This window comes from Amphimedon queenslandica, unplaced genomic scaffold (assembly GCF_000090795.2).
Source record: "Amphimedon queenslandica unplaced genomic scaffold, v1.1 AMPQUscaffold_13162, whole genome shotgun sequence".
NCBI lineage: Eukaryota > Metazoa > Porifera > Demospongiae > Haplosclerida > Niphatidae > Amphimedon > Amphimedon queenslandica.
In genome coordinates, this window is record NW_003546602.1 from 32,739 (window position 1) to 51,032 (window position 18,294).

Below are 18,294 nucleotides of genomic sequence, written 5' to 3' on the forward strand. Positions count from 1 at the left end.
ATTTGATCTCAATGAATCTTTTTATTTCTAAACTTACTTTCCCTTTAGACCATTAGTTGACTGTATCTGTCCAAAATGGGAATAAGTCCATCAAGATATCGTGAGTATTTTATTTTCAGATCAAATAATAATTATATATTTTATTATAGATCTAGTAGAAGTAGATGAATTGAAAGTAAGCTGCTATTCTTAGTAGATCTAACTATATCTTTGATATTCCAATGATCTTTTTGTATTGACTCTTGCATTACTATAGAAAAAGATTCAAGAATTACGTGACAGTGCTTTAAGAAAAATTGATGACTCTCATAAGAAATATGCCAAAGGAGGAGTTACATGCATAAATAATGAAAAATTGCAGCTATTTCTCCATCAAATTGAGAACAAAATGCTCCTAGTAGCTGTTGTGGGTGAAGGCAGTTGTGGCAAGAGTACTCTTATTAATGCCTTTTTAAGAGACAAGTATGAAAGCAAGTAATAATAACAATTGTGACTATTCTTATGTCTTAGGATCTTACCATCAGGAATTGGAAAAGTTACTGGTTTCAGGATATTTATTGGACATGACCGAGATGTTCATAAAACCCCTTGTCAGAAAGGGAATTGTAGTGTGAGTACATAAAAAAGCCAAAAGCAAATGGTAAAATCTTAATATTCCGCATTTATTTAATAGAATTGCCCATATTTGGTCAAAGGGATTGACCAAAGAAAAGACATATTTTGCCGTGGAGTTAAGGAAATTGCTTCAAAAATAGCAGAAAATAACCGATTAGATGAGAAGAATCAGATAGACCTTGTTCTTTATATTTATATTCCTTTATTTGCATCATTAAACACTTCAACCCACTTTATGCCTTACTTTGTGGACTATCCTGGAGTTGAAGATTTGAAAGATCATGTTCAATTTAGGATAGTGTCTGCTATGATTTACATTGAGAACTATGAAAGGTAAAACAATAAAATTAAACAAAAAATGAAAAATTTAAACTATTTTTCATAGGCTGCTGCAAAATGAAAAGAAAATTAAGAAACACTTACATTGCAAGCCAGAAGATGGTAATTATAGCTGTAAACTGTAAAGTTCATAAAACTATGCCTTTAATTAATGCCTGTGTAGTACTGCACTGCATGTTAGCAAATACAGTCATTATATTTTCTATTTATTAAAGCATCAACATTTTTCGCTGTGAGCCATTTTGACAAATATTACACATCATGTGCCGATGAAGAAAATCCTGGAAATAAGGAGACTAAAGCTATAGTTGCACATAATATTGAGCTGATCAAACGTGAAGAAGTATTTCCTGTTTGTGGTGAGTGGGCTCTACGTGCACACCTTGCAATGAAGTATAAGGAAAGAGATGAGATTTCATGTGATGCTGTTAAGGAGGCATATATGTGTAAAAAAGTACAGCCTAAATGGATACATTCTGATACAGTAGTTGAAAAAGCTTCACACGTTTTAAATGTTTCAGCTTTTGAAGAATTCGAAAAAAGGTAAAATCTAAACCTATATCATGCAGTTGAAGCTTAATTTTATTTAAATAGTTTAAAATATTCAATTGATCAAACTAATCTTCAGCAGTGGAATGTTACAGTGTATCAACAATGTCATGCACTTTTAGAAGGTCCTATTCAAGCAGGAGATAATGTTTTACAGATTATTGAGTCTAAAATTAATAGTAATCAAATACTGAGAAGAATTATCGAGCTATTTAATAAATAGGTAGCAAGGAAAAAGTACAGGAATTAGTGATAAAAATGCAAACTTTACATACTATGGAAGAAGCTGTTAAAAAAAGCATTTTAGAAGAATTGGAACTAGATTCACACCAAAATTTATCTGTAAGTTAATTTACATCATAATAATAACTTCAATATGAAATATAGAATTTCCTTTCAAAAAAAATACCACAAAAAATTGAAGAAAGACTGAAGTCATTTCATACAAGCTGTATGGATAGTGTTAAATCTAGTGAAAACTACACATTTGGTGAATTTTTGGGAGGTAACATATGATGTATAACAATAGATCTGGATAATTACAATTTTAAAAAATGTAGACAGGGATGTGTTTATTGAGCAGGACCTATCCATTGTGATTATGCAAGAGCTGAACAATGAAGCAAAAAAACATATTGAAGCTGTAAAATCCAGGCTTCAAGAAAAATATAATAGATTGGTAAGGCACATACTGGGTGACAGCACAACTTTCAATGTGGAAGGTATATAAAATCTTTAAAATAGTTTATACGCTTTTTAATAGTTGAAGCCCAAGAAGTTAATAGTTGTTTTACTGGTGAGCCCCCTGAAGGCATAAATGGTTTTGTCAGGTGAAATTCATAATCTGTATAATAGCTAGCTAGCTCTATGTCCAAAATAGGTATAAAGCTCAAAAGAGAAGACGGTGGAACATTCGATGGGGAATTGCTATTGGAGTAGGTGGTTTTGGAGTGCCAGGCATCCTGGTTACTATGGGATTATCAGCTTTATCAACACCGGTTTTAATCTCATCAGCTGCAGTTATTGCTGGGATGGGAATAGTTGGATCCACTTTACTCATCAGAAAAGGATTAAACAGTACAGAACAAAATACAGAACTGAGGTATATTATTAATACTAATGATTGAATAATTTATAAGAACACTAGTGAAGATGAAGTCAAGCAACTGTGTGACAAAATCAAGAATGAGATTACAAATAAATATGAAACCAAGATAAAGCAAGAATTTGAGAAAGTAGAATTAAACTAATTTCATACCACAATGTCTTATACCATAACAGGGTGTAACAAAAACACTGAGTGACTACAATGAATTGCTGAAGGCTGAATATGATAGCAAATGGAAAGCAAAACTCAATCATGACTTGGAAAAAGTGAGTGTAGAAAAATAACATAACCTAATTAAATTTTGGACGGTTTGTAGACTTATAATTTATTAGCAGTCATGAGTGATGAACAGAGTGAGTTGTCAGAAGCACTCGCTGAACTAAAGAAGCATAGCCATACTCTTCAAGCTTTAATTGATGAAAGTAAAAAATCTAAAGATCATGATTAAGATGAACTTGAAGACTATTTTACAATAATATTATGATTTTTGATGAACTCTGAGCTGTGTATATATATTAGTAGTTATGCTTAGTATTATATATTGTAGTATTTTATAGCTATAGAAAGCCACTCATAAATTTCTTGATTAATAAAACTTTAGCTAGCTATAAATTTTAAATAACAAAAATTATTTTACTTGATAATAAATTGAGTAAAACTTATGGAAATTTTGCCAAAAAAGACAAGGAGATAATTCTTCATTTTATAATGTCCTGATTCGATACAACCGTATGATACAACACACAAACAATCTGTGTGTAATGGAATGAAAGGGCTGGGTTGAAAAGGCATGCAAAGCCTTTCAAAATTTGAAGTTAAATTAGTGACCACATTTTACATTCAATAATATTCAATTCTCACGCACTTTAAGTACAGTAATTTCCAGTAAAATTAAAGTTTTATAGGATTACTCTAGCATTTGATAGATGCAACCTTTCAGTTTAGTGGTTGATAGATGTGGTTTACTATGTGAGCACATTCTGTTTTTAATCATAATTAATTAATTCTTAATTATAGTAACCTAGTTTATGATATGTTTATATTATGTTTAAGAAACCATTCATACAAAGCAGAACTATAGTCGCCAGTCGGGATGACAGTTATTTCTAGGCAATCATAGAAATTTAATACAACACTAAGAAAACTATCAAGTCAAAGTGGGCAGTAACAATGACAACACTAGCTAAACAAACCATAACTATAAAAAGTTTACTATTTCAAGATTCAAGAACACTTTCTATTTCATTCATTTGAGCTTTTGTTGTCTTGTTCTAATAATGGCATCACTGGTAAGTTAATAGATTTTCAGCTACTGCATGAATCATTGATTCTCATTTATAGGCACTGAGAAGTAGCATCAGGAGTTTAAAGCTTCACTCTTTGCTCAATAAAAATCTTGACCAAGTAAGGATTATACTGTTAATGATCTTAACTCAATGACGCATGCATGGTACCATGGCTTTTATAGAATACAACCAATGAAGTATATGAACTTTGGCATCAAAATATAGATAGAAGGAACAGGTAAGAGAAAGAAATCCTACTTGTATGCAGTATTTGATGTAGCTCTTTTCCAATATATTAGCTACAGAGATTTCCTAAAACTTCATAATTCATTTGATTGCACTCTGATAATTCAAGATGACAAAAAGATATGTGCCATGATGTGTTATAGCAGTTTACCAACAGATCTTGTGCACAATTCAAGAAAAATCCACATATTGACAGTTAGCATATAAGTCTATTATTGGGGCTTTTATATTTATTACAGCCTGGAGCTGCATACATACTACCAGAGTATCAAAGGAGAGGGATTCTTCACAAATTTTTCCTGCACATGACAATCAGAGGTATATCTGCATGCATGCAAGCATGGTGCTTAATTCAACACTTACAATTTCAGAGAAGCTCCTGCGTCCATTCACACCATTATACATGACAGCTAACTTCCTAACTTACAAGTATTATCCAGTCAGTACATAAGAATATTAAGAAGGAAGGTTTAGGATATATTGTATACATTGTAGGCTTTTCTTCGTTTTTCAGAGCATGCATATCCACGCTATGACAGGCCAACCCCTGACACTGAGAAAAGGTAACATGAGGCAAGCATGCCATAGTTATTATAGTAATATTGTACTATAGAATCATGGAGTACTATGCTCTGCACTATCTTAATTGTAGTGACACTTATGATCCTGAAAGAGGTGTAGTCCAATTACCACAGGCTGTTAAGGTATCTGCTACATAATGTATAATAAGCGAGACACCAAAGGTGCGTGGCCTTGCCCTTATTGATGTCTAGGAAGTGTTAGTAAAAAGTGATACTAAAAAGACATAATTTTATAAAGGATGGGAGCATAATAAATCAAAAATTTCTGGCAAGTGTGGCGAGTCCAATGGCTTAGGCTGTGCTATTTTGCAGTGACTCAAAGTCTGGAAACATTTTCAGATGGCATTATTATGATATTGCAAATATAACAGTTGCATGTACATGTAACTTGATAGCCTGGTCGATATTTGAGTAAAGCTTAAAATATGAGCATAATAATGAGCATAATTTGATGGAATTAGGTGCAGTTCCTAAAAGCATAATAGGCAAAAATTTAAGCACTTTGTCCACCCCTAGAAACCATTAGTCTCGTGGGGCCAGACTCAATAAGTCTGGCTAGCGAGACTACAAGACCATGTGAGAAGCAAGCTTCCAATTTTTTACCTTCTTCTAAGTGCTTATGATGTTATAATAATGGCACAAATACTGTTGCCTATAGATAGATTGAGTGACTTAGGGAGTTTAGGAGATCCTTAGACTAGTAAACTGTTGCTAGCCTGCTAGAGCACTTCCCTCGAGATAAAATCAGAGTATAGCTATAACAACTTACCAATAGGTAAGATTTAAAGAATGCCACACATGAAAACAATAACTATAGTCTTGATCTAATGGAAAAGAGTATCATTTACCTCCAGAGTACTACCAAAATTGCTGGGCATTCTCTCGTGAGTTTAAAAGCTTCCAGTACCTAGAGCTGCTCTCTAAACATCTCGAGGCAGTAAAGCAAGACTTTTTCTAACATATAAAAAAGCCTCACAGATTTAGAGCTCATGGTTGTCAAGTTATACCATAAAAACAAAACCAAGAATGATAGACAGACAGACAAACTGAGTACCTAGTCCTTGCCTATGCAAAGCTGTGCGAGGCCAATAACAGAATGTTATAATAATAATATATATACAATCTACAGAAAGAGGTTGGAGCTATTGATGAAAAACATTTAAAAAATCCACATGTCAAGTATTATGCTGAGAGGACTAACTGGGAAAAGGTATATAGAATGATTGCATATCATTTACATCATTTTATGTATAGGGTGAAGCACTGCTTGGGGTTGCTAATGTTTCATGGAAGGTTATAGCTTCAATATACAATAACTGGAAATAAACTATAGCTAAAGACATTACTATTCTTAATAAAGTTATTTTGTGGATATACATTCAAATACTTAATTTTAATTCTAGCATAAACAGAATGCATGCAAGCTATTCCTAATAAAAGGTCATTCCAAGCCTCATTAAATACACATAGGATATAATTTAATTTGGTCCCACCTTATAATGAGCAACAAACAAAAAATGTACTATGAACAGTTTATAGTTATTCCCAGTATTGAAGTTTGGTCAAATTAAGAGCAATCCATTGCATTTAAATATGCTAGCATTAAATATATATTTCTGGCAAATCTATAGACCATTATTTCACAATGAAAATGTATGCAAATATGTATTTACATCAGAATACCACTAAGAGCATGCATCAGGATCTGATAGTATTATATCTATAAAAAATTATTAAAATTTTTAGTGCTGAATAAAAGAGCCATACCCACTCATAAAAATGCATACATAATACGAGTAGTACTTGACACATTTCACAGTGCCAAGTTGTGTTCATAACAGTTGCTGTGAGCTTCACTTCAAAGTTCAATGGGATCACTGGTAAGTTGATTAATCCAGTAACTGCATGTTAATTGAGTGCCCATGATATCTTAGATATTAAGAAATGGAAACATTAGAAGCATTATAATGAGAAACATTAGAAGTCTAAAGTTGCACTCTGTACTCACTAGAGATCTAGATCAGGTATAAGTGTGTCATTATCCAGTAATAAGGTATGGAGTTATATCATAATCTTAGAAAACAAGGACTGAATTGTATGACATATGGCAACAGAATATAACTGGAAAAAATAGGTAACAAAAATTATATTAAAAAGAAATACTATTAGCATCCTGATTTGCATTTAATAAGTCATGCACTTTTAATGAACAATTAGCTAATTTTAACAAGAGTAGATAATTATGATGCAACACATTAGCACAAAAAAGTATCTGGCAACTTACAACACTGTCAAGTATTTCTGGCACAACACATTCAAATACTACAATAACTTTTTTGGATGGTGCCAAAAAAGATGAAAAGTGGCATGAGTCTATTTGCCAAATGTCAATAAATTGAAATAATGCAACAAAGAGTTTGCTGAAACATATCAAGTGATATTCATCCAACAAATATACATCTGCTGACATCACACATAGATCTACATTTTAGTTATGAGGACTTTACAGCACTTCTTGGCACATTTGACCGTACATATATAGTGCGAGATTATAGCAACGCTGGAAAAATATGTGCAACAGGAAGCTATGCTGTACTACCAACAGATTTAAGAATAAACTCAAGACAAATCCATATAATACCAGTTAGCACTTCTTATTACTGTTAATGAAAAATAACTATACCACATAGACTGGTGTTGCATACATACTACCAGAGTATCAAAGGAGAGGACTTATTCACAAATTTTTCCTACACATGACCCTCAGAGGTTAGAATATAAAGCATTTAATAGTAAAATCGGAACATTATAATAGAGAATCTCCTGCATCCATTCACACCATTATACATTACAATTAACTTCCTAACATACAAGTATTATCCAGTTAGTGTATAAGAATATTAAGAAGGAAGGTTTAGTATATATTGTGTACATTGTAGGCTTTTCTTCGTTTTTCAGAGCATGCATATCCACGCTATGACAGGCCAACCCCTGACACTGAGAAAAGGTAGCATGAGGCAAGCATCCAATAATTATCATAGTAATATTGTATTAGAGTTATAGAGTACTATGCTCTACATTATCTTAAATGTAGTGATACTTATGATCCTGAAAGAGGTGTAGTCCAATTACCACAGACTGTTAAGGTAAAATCTGGATTTAGAGAATAATTAAATGGGATTATAATATATAATATAACTATAGAAAGAGGTTGGAGCTATTGATGAAAAATATTTAAAAAATCCACATGTCAAATATTATGCTGAGAGGACTAACTGGGAAAAGGTATATAGAATGACCACACATCATTTACATCATTTTATGTAGGGTGAAGCACTGCTTGGGGTTGCTAAAGTTTCATGGAAGGTTATAGCTTCAATATACAATAACTGGAAATAAACTATAGCTAAAGACATTACTTCTTAATAAAGCTCTTTCGTGGATAGACATTGAAATACTCATGAACAGAATACATGCAGTTTATTCCTGAGAAAAGGTCATTACAACAAAGCCTCAACAAGTACACAGTAATAGGGTATGCTTCAATTTGGTCCCACCTTATGATGAGCAACAAACACAGAATGTACTACAAACAACTTATAATAATTCCCAGCATTGAAGTTGGGTCAAAGGCCTTGGCAGTAAAAGCAATGCATTGCATTTAAATCTGCTAGCACTGAAAATATATTTCTGGTAATTCTAGATCATTTTTCACAATGAAAATGTAGGTAAATAATGTATTTGCATCAGAATACAACTTGAAGCATGTAATGCTTATATGTAGACATTAGTGGTTCTTGTTGTAGGTATCCTCAAGTTGAGTCAAAGGGTATGCTTGCAATCCATACAACAAAATACAATCCATTCCTTTTAAATCTGCTAGTTTCCACTGAGTTTTTGTGCCTAGACAAACTTATATTACTGTACTGTAACAATTGCTAAAATGTATTACAAGTGCATGAATGCAGTGAGCATATAGTTGGCTACAGATAGGGCTCGTGAGACACAGTACAAAAATGCAATAAAAGTTGGAGGTGTTATAAAAGAGCCATTTTTTTATTCACTTCCTGATACATATTGATACTACTGTCAAGCTATGAAGAAAGTTTGGGCTGATTTCAGTAATAATTGGTTGTATGTTTTGTCTGTAGTAGATCCATTCTAATTACTTTGTGTTAATTATAATGTGAAACTAATTTCTAATTTGTGTCCTAGTATAGTTAGTTATTTCCTAATGCATGCTCGTGATGATGATAATTGAAGTCTAGGCATACATTATAGCACATTACATTTAATTACAATTCAGGGTTCTATAGTCACATGATTTCTGGGATAGTACTACAGAATGGTATCTTTAAAAATTTTAGTCTTGAAAAAAAAGAGCCATACTCACCCATAAAAATTTTCATATCTAATACAAGTACACATGTAGTCCTTGACACATTTCACAGTGCCAAGTTGTGTTACAGTTGCTGTGAGCTTCACTTCACAGTTCAAATGGGATCACTGGTAAGTTGATTAACTGTTAACTGAGTTCCCATGATATCTTAGATATTGAGAAATGGAAACATTGGAAGCATTAGAATGAGAAACATTAGAAGTCTAAAGCTGCACTCTGTACTCACTAGAGATCTAGATCAGGTATAAGTGTGTCATTATCCAGTAATAAGGTATGGAGTTATATCATAATCTTAGAAAACAATGACTGAATTGTATGACATATGGCAACAGAATATAACTGGAAAAAATAGGTAACAAAAATGATACACTTATTAAGCTAAAAAATAATGATAGTTCCATAATTCCATCATCCATTAGCATCCTGATTTGCACTTAGACTTAGGTGTTTTTAATGCACAACTAGCTACCATATAGCTTGAAATTTTCGTGGAATGTAAATTTTGTGGTTTTCGTGGTTGTGGGGCTGCCCACAAAATTTAAACCCACGAAATCATTGAAGTGCCATCCCCTTACAGGCTATGTAAACTGTCAACCACGAAAATTAAACCACGAATTGCCCCACCCAAGAGCAAACCACGAAAATATCAACCCACGAAAATATCAAGCTATACGGTAATTCTTACAAGAGTAGACTATGATGCAATACATTAGCACAGAAAAAGTATATGGCACTATATCTACAACACTGTCAAGTATTTCTGGCACAAAACATGCTAATACCACAATTATAACTTTTTGGTGCCAAAAGATGAAAAGTGACACGAGTCTATTTGCCAAATATCAATATATTGAAATAATGCAAGATAGGGTTTGTTAAAACGCTGCCATGATGTACATGTATACTGACATTGTACACTTACATTTTAGTTATGAGGACTTTACAGCACTTCTTGGCACATTTGACCGTACATATATAGTGCAAGATTATAGCAATGCTGAAAAAATATGTGCAACAGGAAGCTATGCTGTACTACCAACAGATTTACAAATAAACTCAAGACAAATCCATATAATACCAGTTAGCACTTCTTATTACTGTTAATAAAGAATATAGCTATCCCACATAGACTGGTATTGGATACATCCTGCCACAACATCAAAGGAGAGGGATTCTTCAAAAATTTTTCTTGCACATGACCCTCAGAGGTTAATAAATGACTAAATTAATAGCAAAAGTGGAACATTATTATATAGAGAAGCTCCTGCATCCATTCACACCATTATACATGACAGCTAACTTCCTAACTTACAAGACATACTCAGTGAGTACATAAGAAGAAGGTTTAGCATATATTGTGTACATTGTAGGCTTTTCTTCGTTTTTCAGAGCATGCATATCCACGCTATGACAGGCCAACCCCTGACATGGAGAAAAAGTAAAACTAAACCTTAACATGCCAGTAACACTTATTATTATCATGATTCATATCATTATTACTAGAATCATGGAGTACTATGTTCTGCACTATCTCAATTGTAGTGACACTTATGATCCTGAAAGAGGTGTAGTCCAACTACCACAGACTGTTAAGGTGCATAGTGTATAATAAATGACAGAATGTTATACAATGTACAGAAAGAGGTTGGAGCCATTGATGAAAAACATTAAAAAAATCCACATGTCAAGTATTATGCTGAGAGGGCTAACTGGGAAAAGGTATACAGAATGACTGCATATCATTTACATCATTTTATGTAGGGTGAAGCACTGCTTGGGGTTGCTAATGTTTCATGGAAGGTTATAGCTTCAATATATAATAACTGGAAAGGAACTAGCTAAAGATCACTGTTTTGATAAAGTTGCCATTTTTGTAAACATAAATTTCTTTACTTTATTTAGAAATTCTAAAAAATTAGCCCAACTTATAAATAAAATGTTTTACTCAATAATTATATAAACAGAATCAGCAGCTATGTCTACCTAAAAAGTTTGCTTGTATTTTTTCACTTCAACCATGAGGTGGTGAATGTTAATGAGCTCACTACGGACTGAGAGAGTCTTGAAAGGATGCTGGGAGAGGATTTTATTAAAGCGATGGTAATACTGTATCAACTGACCAAGAGCCAACTAGTAGCAAAACAAAAATAAATAGGGTTGTTTAAAAAACTTTGAAACCAGCACAAAGGTCTTTATGAATAGGAGGGAAGAGGTATTTTTTATTTCCAACAAGTTCAGTAATGCTAGAATTTTTAGATTGTGGTACATAGAACAAGCAGGATAAGGAATTAAATACAAGTTTAACATGTTGTCTGTACAAATATAAAAGAAATTAGGCTGTGGGCCACTTGTAATGTACATGTACATGTACATGCATGCAAATCTCTTCTTACTTGCAGAATTGCTGTTCCATTCTTAAAGTTAGTAAAAGCTTTCATTACTTCATTATTAATGGACTCCAAAGATTTCTTCCAGTCCGAATTGAAACCACGAACCAAATTTTGTATATGCTCTATGAAAAATAGAATATTAATTCACTATTACTACAACTCAATGAGCTCATTATTAAACTATGAGCTATGACTGTGTTGATACTGTAGCAATGATTCATAATGCTTCAGTCATACTAGAATGGCTGCTAGTATTTATTTGTTTTTTACTATTTCTCTTACTTTCATTGACAGTTATTCTAGCCCTGTCTCTCTCAAGGAGCAGCTCAGTGTCTTTAACAAAAGCAGTCATTCCACCAAAATATGGAGACAATACCTTTAACAGGAACAAGAAACACATACATAGCATATCAAGTTGATTTTATTGTATTATATATAAGCTATTTTTTATATTGAAATTTGTGTTGCATTACACGAAATTCATAAGTCAATCATGTACAGGTACATTATTATAAATGTAACTTACTTCTTCAACAAATTCTTGCGTTCTTGCATGAAGTAAAGATTTGAATGTTTCGGATTCCTTTGATTCATCAGATGTCCTTTCCTATTACAACAACACATACATATATTACCTTCATCTTTTCTCTCATTTCTCTTACTGTTAATACTGCAAGCATCATATCATAATTATTAATCAGAAAAACTAGCTGCTCTTTACGGTCTGGAAACTCTGCCGCCATTCTTAGTATAAAGTTCTCAACTTCAGATTGAAGTGAGGAGAGACTTCTGTCAACCTGTGGGGGAGGGCGGGGCTTAAAGTGTTACTATGAAATGATGAGTACCTGTTCTTTAGGTTCACTTTGATTAATGCTTACAAGAGCAGCGGAAAATTCAGCATAACGTCTGGTAATCTACAAAAAAGAGAGTTGGAGTTTACACTTTTTGAGTTATGAAAAATTTGCCATTTTCCGTAAAATACCCTGTACTATAGCCCATGCTTTTTTCTGAAAAATGGCTAAAAAATCACCCCCCCCCCCCCCAATTTTTATTACATTTTTTGATATATATTGACTATGTAGAAAGTTTGAGCTAATTCTGACTTCAATTTTTTTAGTTACGGCCATTTAAAAAATGGGCCATTTTCTGAAAAATACCCTGTACTATAGCCCATGCTTTTTTCCAAAAATGGCTAAAAAATGACTCCCGATTTTTATTACATTTTCTGATACATATTGATGTCCTAATGCTATGTAGAAAGTTTGAGCTGATTCCAACTTAAATTTTTCAAGTTACGGCCATTTTAAAAAATGGGCCATTTTCTGAAAAATACCCAAGGCTATAGCCCACGCTTTTTTCCAAAAAATGGCTAAAAAATCATCTCCAATTTTTATTATCATTTTTGATATATATTGATGTCCTTATGCTATGCAGAAAGTTTAAGCTGATTCTGACTTAAATTCTTCGAGTTACGGCCATTTTAAAAAATGGGCCATTTTCTAAAAAAATACCCTATAGCCCATGCTTTTTTCCAAAAAATGGCTAAAAAATCACCTCCAATTTTTATTACATTTTCTGATACATATTGATGTCCTTATGCTATGTAGAAAGTTTGAGCTGATTCCAACTTAAATTTTTCGAGTTACGGCCATTTTAAAAAATGGGCCATTTTCTGAAAAATACCCAAGGCTATAGCCCATGCTTTTTTCCGAAAAATGGCTAAAAAATCACCTCCAATTTTTATTACATTTTCTGATACATATTGATGTCCTTATGCTATGCAGAAAGTTTAAGCTGATTCTGACTTAAATTCTTCGAGTTACGGCCATTTTAAAAAATGGGCCATTTTCTAAAAAAATACCCTATAGCCCATGCTTTTTTCCGAAAAATGGCTAAAAAATCACCTCCAATTTTTATTACATTTTCTGATACATATTGATGTCCTTATGCTATGTAGAAAGTTTGAGCTGATTCCAACTTAAATTTTTCGAGTTACGGCCATTTTAAAAAATGGGCCATTTTCTGAAAAATACCCAAGGCTATAGCCCATGCTTTTTTCCGAAAAATGGCTAAAAAATCACCTCCAATTTTTATTACATTTTCTGATACATATTGATGTCCTTATGCTATGTAGAAAGTTTGAGCTGATTCCGACATAAAATTTTTGAGTTACAATCATTTTTAGAATATGCCCATTTGTGCTTAGACATATATAATTCTCTCATTCTCACATAGTGTGGTCTTGTATCAATATGTCCTAGTCTTGATGGGTCAGCCTCTCTCACACTGGCTACATTTAATGTGAGTATGTGCCTAAACCTCGGCCACAATAATGACTGCAACTCCTCAGAATAACTACAAAAAAATTAATTATAATAATTATTAATAAAAAGCAAGACTGTTCTGTAGCACTATACACAAGACATAACTATTATTAAGGAATAATTTCATGTAGATAAATATTATGTTGTAGCTAATATTGCATTACCTATCCAGACAAGTTATTTGTCTTTTGTGGAGTATTGCGTTGAATCTGTAGTCGATGTGAATGCAGAGGAATAGGCCAATGGCATCATAGCAACTGTCACAATAACTCTCTATGTTTCTCTATTGACATGATAATAATAATAATAATAATAATAATAATAGTAATTGATTTTACATGTACACATAAAAGTCTTCTTTTTCTCTTTTAGATAGGGTTTCCCACAAAGCATGCTAAGTGAGTAAAAAACAGCATGAGCTTCATAAATTGACAAGTACTGGAGGATTGAGCAAGTGTAAAAATTTATAAAAAAACTAATTTTGATTGGAGTCAGCTCAAATTTTTTTACACAACATAAGAAAATGTATATGTATTAGAAAATGTAATAAAAATTGAGAATTCTTTATTTTTCATTTTTGGCGAAATTTGGCCAACGACCCTGTACTATAGTACAGGGACTTTGGCCTGATTTTTGAGTACAGTAAATCCTGTGGGGAACTCTGTTATAGAGTCTCTCTTCTTCTCTCCCCCCTCTCTTAATCATTAATCTTACCAGTATCAGTTGTAATGTTTTACTGAAAACAGAATCAAAGTATTCCTGACAGGAAGATAAAGTCAAATTAAAGAACTCGTTAATGAAAAGGAATTCCCTTGAAGCATTGTCCACCAATGCAAAATGAAGGCTCCTGAATAAAGCCTCAAATGGATACTAAAAATATTAAAGATACATTTAATGTACAATAGATTCCACATTATTACTATTATTATTATCCCAATAGATATACCGTATAGGGGGTATATTTCCCCGGGGAAAATATTTCCCGAAAAAGACCTTTAAACCTATTCACAAGAAAAAAATTTTGCGTTTTTCTTCTACTGACCATTATTAGTATGGTAAAAAAATAATTTTCACAGATAAAAATTTTTACGAATTTTTTAAAACCGCGAAATTAGCGAAATTAAATCCCCATGAAATATACCTCCTATACAGTAATAGTTATACATGTACAGTGTGCCTGTAAATGAAAGGGGTTGAAAACTTTCATTTCAAAATACACAAAAATTAATATTTTCAATTTTGTGTTTTGACTGTTATCCCATTCATTTTTAGGGACTTTCTGCTTAAATCACATTAAAGGTTAAATCTGCCTTGGTTACTGCTACAGTAGCTCTTTATTTTCTTACTCTTTTCTCAGTTTTCTGTGCTTGTGGTATGACAATTATTGGATCCTCCAGTTCAGTAGTCAGTACAGTGTCTCTGTGCCCAAGAGTAAATACTGTTGACCTGTTCTTGTATGTACTTCTACTTGAGAACAGGCCACCTGTACAATAGGATCAGGTAATCAATGGGAGCATAGCTATTTAAACACTACCTCTTTTAGCAGAGTCTTCCACTCCCATTAAATCATCTTTCTCAGCAACTTCCTCAAACTAAAAAATATATAATAATCATTTCTAACCATTTTTTTCACTAGTTTTACAACTAAAAAAGTTTTTACATTTATAATATACATGTATAAGTTTTCCTTCTCCTCTCTCTCTTCTCTCCCTCACTTGTAATTTCATTAGTTTGTGGTAGTAATCCTTGAAATAAGAATAATATATTTTACTGAGTGTGTCCACGTATTCTTCTCTGATCTGATTAGCAGTCTCCCTACTGTGAGCTAGCAGAAACTCATTAAAATACCTTCAAAAGAAAAAATAGCAATAAAAGAAGCCTTAGCTTAGAAGCCTACTGTACAAGACTAAGTTTTTAAAATACAGAATACAAAAGTTGCAACAATATTTATGGTGGTCAATTTAGATGGAAGGGGTAATTTTTAATAATAAAAAAATTACTTATAATTAAGTAGTTGATTCTGGAGCATCTGGTAGTTAGCCATTGGACGTCTAAACTGGTAAATTCTGCTGATAATAAACTCACGAGTTTTAGTGATTGCCTATTAAAAAAATAATAATCAAAAATAATAAATTCTCTAATACTTTGATCTTCAATTTCACTAGTACGTCGTGGACATCATAAACTGAGCGATACTCGTTAAAGCTTTGGAGGTTGAGGAACTTTAATTTCTCGTCTAATTCTCGCAACGTCTCACTAAACTCTTTTTCGCTAGCAGGAGTATCAGTAATATGCCTAGAAAAAAATTAAGTCTCGTTATTTTTTAATTTTCTCATTACTTACTGTACAAGATGCTCGCTAACTGAAATATTCCTTAAATACGAAGTCAATTCACTTCTGACAGCCTACAAAAATAATAAATTAATGAACATATACACTTATTACTAATTAAATAGATTAATAATCACCTGTCTGTTTTGAAGTTTGGCACTAAGAGAGTGAGACTGGTCCTGCAGTGACTGTATTTCAGTGCTAATGCTACCTAAATCCAACTAGCAATTAAAAAAACAATATAACAACAATGTTGCTAAAAGGGAGGAAAATTAGCATTATTAGTAGTAGTAGTATTACTTGAAATTTGCTTAACATTTCCTCCATTCTCTAATATGGAGAAAAAGGCATAATATTATGACATTACTAATTTGTTACACTTTACTAACTGATAGTATATCATCACAGTTCTTGATCTGATAGTGGAGACTAGCGATGCTGTCGCTTTGCTTGATGTCTGCATGTGAGAAGAAATACAATGCAATAAAGTCATGCAGTTCACATACAAGTGTCTATAGTAGCTTTGTAATTAGGGCATGCAATGAGATATAGCAGAAATGTTGCAGCCAGGATACTATACAGGTATTATAGTACTGGCTATTGAGCTTTTGTCACAGTTTTACTACTGGAAAATTAATATCTGTAAACCTCAGCTACAGGGCTACTATACATGATGAATGACTGATTCCCTTTCAGGCATTGAGAGGTAGAATGATGAGGAGTTTAAGACTTCACTCTTTTCTCAATAAAAATATGAACCAAGTAAGAGTATGATACTAGCAATCAGTGGATTACATGTTTGATCTTATAGAGCATTACTAATGAAGTATATGAACTATGGCATCAGAATATGGATAGAAAAAACAGGTAAAAGAATCAAATAATCATGACTTGTAATACACTGCTAAACTCATGCAGTATTTACTTTTTTAAAACTTATTAGCTACAGGGATTTCCTAAAACTTCATGATTCGTTTGATCGCACTCTGATAATTCAAGATGACAGAAAGATATGTGCCATGATGTGTTATAGCAGTTTACCAACAGATCTCGTGCTAAAGTCAAGACAAATCCACATATTGACAGTTAGCATAGAAGTCTATCATTGGATGCTAATTTACTGTCAAATTACAGCCTGGAGCTGGATATATACTACCAGAGTATCAAAGAAGAGGAATTCTTCATAAATTTTTCTTTTACATGACCCTCAGAGGTTAGAATATAAATCACTTATTTATAATAAAAGTTGAAAAATATTATAGAAAAGCTTCTTCTGCATCCACTCACAGCATTATACATGACAGGGAACTTCCAAACATACAAGATATACCCAGTCAGTACATAAGAAGGAAGGTTTAGCATATATTGTGTACATTGTAGGCTTTTCTTCGTTTTTCAGAGCATGCATATCCATGCTATGACAGGCCAACCCCTGACATGGAGAAAAGGTAGCATGAGTCAAGCATCTCATAATTATCATAGTAATATTGTATTGTAGAATCATGGAGTACTATGCTCTGCATTATCTTAAATGTAGTGATACTTATGATCCTGAAAGAGGTGTAGTTCAATTACCACAGACTGTTAAGGTGCATAATAAAATAACAGAATGCTTAAACTATTATATATACAGAAAGAGGTTGGAGCCATTGATGAAAAACATTTAAAAAATCCACATGTCAAGTATTATGCTGAGAGGACTAACTGGGAAAAGGTATATAGAATGCCTAACTACCATTGACATCATTTTATGTAGGGTGAAGCACTGCTTGGGGTTGCTAATGTTTCATGGAAGGTTATAGCTTCAATATACAATAACTGGAAATGATAATGACTTTTAAAATTATACTTGTATAACATATCATCATTCATGATAAAATTAATTCATACACTCTAAGTTTTGACAGCAAAAGATTCATATTTGTTTAACACAGCAATACAGATTGATAAAATTTGATTATCATTACATTAGTGGAGACTGAAAAGGAGATCAGATCACATTTCCAAGTAAACTAGATCACAAGGATTACTTCATCCTGTGTCTCAATAAAAATACTATAAACTCCTATAGTTCAGTTGCTGTTGCTCATTGTAATTCTCTTTATACGTTGAACATAGGCACTGAT

The 18,294-nt window shown here is 32.7% G+C and overlaps 7 protein-coding genes across 7 annotated transcripts; 6 read left to right on the top strand and 1 right to left on the bottom strand.

The window, feature by feature from the left end:
* On the top strand, nt 1-792 carry LOC109584817 (uncharacterized). Its single transcript, XM_020000690.1, has 4 exons — nt 1-100; nt 150-175; nt 257-462; nt 511-792. The coding sequence occupies exons 1-4, from the start codon at nt 76-78 to the stop codon at nt 620-622; spliced, it is 369 nt and encodes a 122-aa protein (XP_019856249.1). The 5' UTR covers nt 1-75; the 3' UTR covers nt 623-792.
* A 214-nt stretch (nt 793-1,006) lies between these two features.
* Nucleotides 1,007-2,753, top strand: LOC109584814 (uncharacterized). Its single transcript, XM_020000686.1, has 8 exons — nt 1,007-1,497; nt 1,549-1,682; nt 1,727-1,845; nt 1,891-2,008; nt 2,064-2,225; nt 2,267-2,333; nt 2,384-2,605; nt 2,651-2,753. The coding sequence occupies exons 1-8, from the start codon at nt 1,343-1,345 to the stop codon at nt 2,751-2,753; spliced, it is 1,080 nt and encodes a 359-aa protein (XP_019856245.1). The 5' UTR covers nt 1,007-1,342.
* Nucleotides 2,754-3,858: 1,105 nt separating this feature from the next.
* Nucleotides 3,859-6,089, top strand: LOC109584815 (uncharacterized). Its single transcript, XM_020000688.1, has 10 exons — nt 3,859-3,900; nt 3,953-4,015; nt 4,080-4,135; nt 4,197-4,338; nt 4,383-4,461; nt 4,515-4,582; nt 4,639-4,706; nt 4,757-4,847; nt 5,854-5,934; nt 5,979-6,089. The coding sequence occupies exons 1-10, from the start codon at nt 3,889-3,891 to the stop codon at nt 6,048-6,050; spliced, it is 732 nt and encodes a 243-aa protein (XP_019856247.1). The 5' UTR covers nt 3,859-3,888; the 3' UTR covers nt 6,051-6,089.
* Nucleotides 6,090-6,539: 450 nt separating this feature from the next.
* LOC109584822 (uncharacterized) lies at nt 6,540-8,173 on the top strand. The gene is made up of 10 exons (XM_020000699.1): nt 6,540-6,604; nt 6,659-6,748; nt 6,803-6,858; nt 7,217-7,367; nt 7,415-7,493; nt 7,540-7,607; nt 7,664-7,731; nt 7,780-7,870; nt 7,929-8,009; nt 8,052-8,173. Exons 1-10 carry the CDS (start codon nt 6,593-6,595, stop codon nt 8,121-8,123), a joined length of 768 nt encoding a protein of 255 aa, XP_019856258.1. The 5' UTR covers nt 6,540-6,592; the 3' UTR covers nt 8,124-8,173.
* A 661-nt stretch (nt 8,174-8,834) lies between these two features.
* LOC109584821 (uncharacterized) lies at nt 8,835-11,071 on the top strand. The gene is made up of 10 exons (XM_020000698.1): nt 8,835-9,233; nt 9,276-9,365; nt 9,420-9,475; nt 10,053-10,203; nt 10,253-10,331; nt 10,380-10,447; nt 10,494-10,561; nt 10,627-10,717; nt 10,762-10,842; nt 10,885-11,071. The coding sequence occupies exons 1-9, from the start codon at nt 9,045-9,047 to the stop codon at nt 10,792-10,794; spliced, it is 825 nt and encodes a 274-aa protein (XP_019856257.1). The 5' UTR covers nt 8,835-9,044; the 3' UTR covers nt 10,795-10,842; nt 10,885-11,071.
* On the bottom strand, nt 11,029-16,624 carry LOC100633312 (vacuolar protein sorting-associated protein 52 homolog). Its single transcript, XM_020000697.1, has 18 exons — nt 16,558-16,624; nt 16,469-16,498; nt 16,306-16,389; nt 16,181-16,242; nt 15,982-16,132; nt 15,838-15,938; nt 15,553-15,685; nt 15,372-15,429; nt 15,184-15,320; nt 14,552-14,707; nt 14,002-14,120; nt 13,745-13,868; nt 12,359-12,427; nt 12,176-12,310; nt 12,040-12,120; nt 11,796-11,889; nt 11,517-11,635; nt 11,029-11,253 (listed from the first exon to the last, which is right to left on the bottom strand). Exons 2-18 carry the CDS (start codon nt 16,493-16,495, stop codon nt 11,107-11,109), a joined length of 1,797 nt encoding a protein of 598 aa, XP_019856256.1. The 5' UTR covers nt 16,496-16,498; nt 16,558-16,624; the 3' UTR covers nt 11,029-11,106.
* Nucleotides 16,625-17,115: 491 nt separating this feature from the next.
* Nucleotides 17,116-18,009, top strand: LOC109584816 (uncharacterized). Its single transcript, XM_020000689.1, has 7 exons — nt 17,116-17,253; nt 17,303-17,381; nt 17,431-17,501; nt 17,549-17,616; nt 17,667-17,757; nt 17,802-17,882; nt 17,925-18,009. The coding sequence occupies exons 1-7, from the start codon at nt 17,188-17,190 to the stop codon at nt 17,994-17,996; spliced, it is 528 nt and encodes a 175-aa protein (XP_019856248.1). The 5' UTR covers nt 17,116-17,187; the 3' UTR covers nt 17,997-18,009.
* The last annotated feature ends 285 nt before the right edge of the window (nt 18,010-18,294 follow it).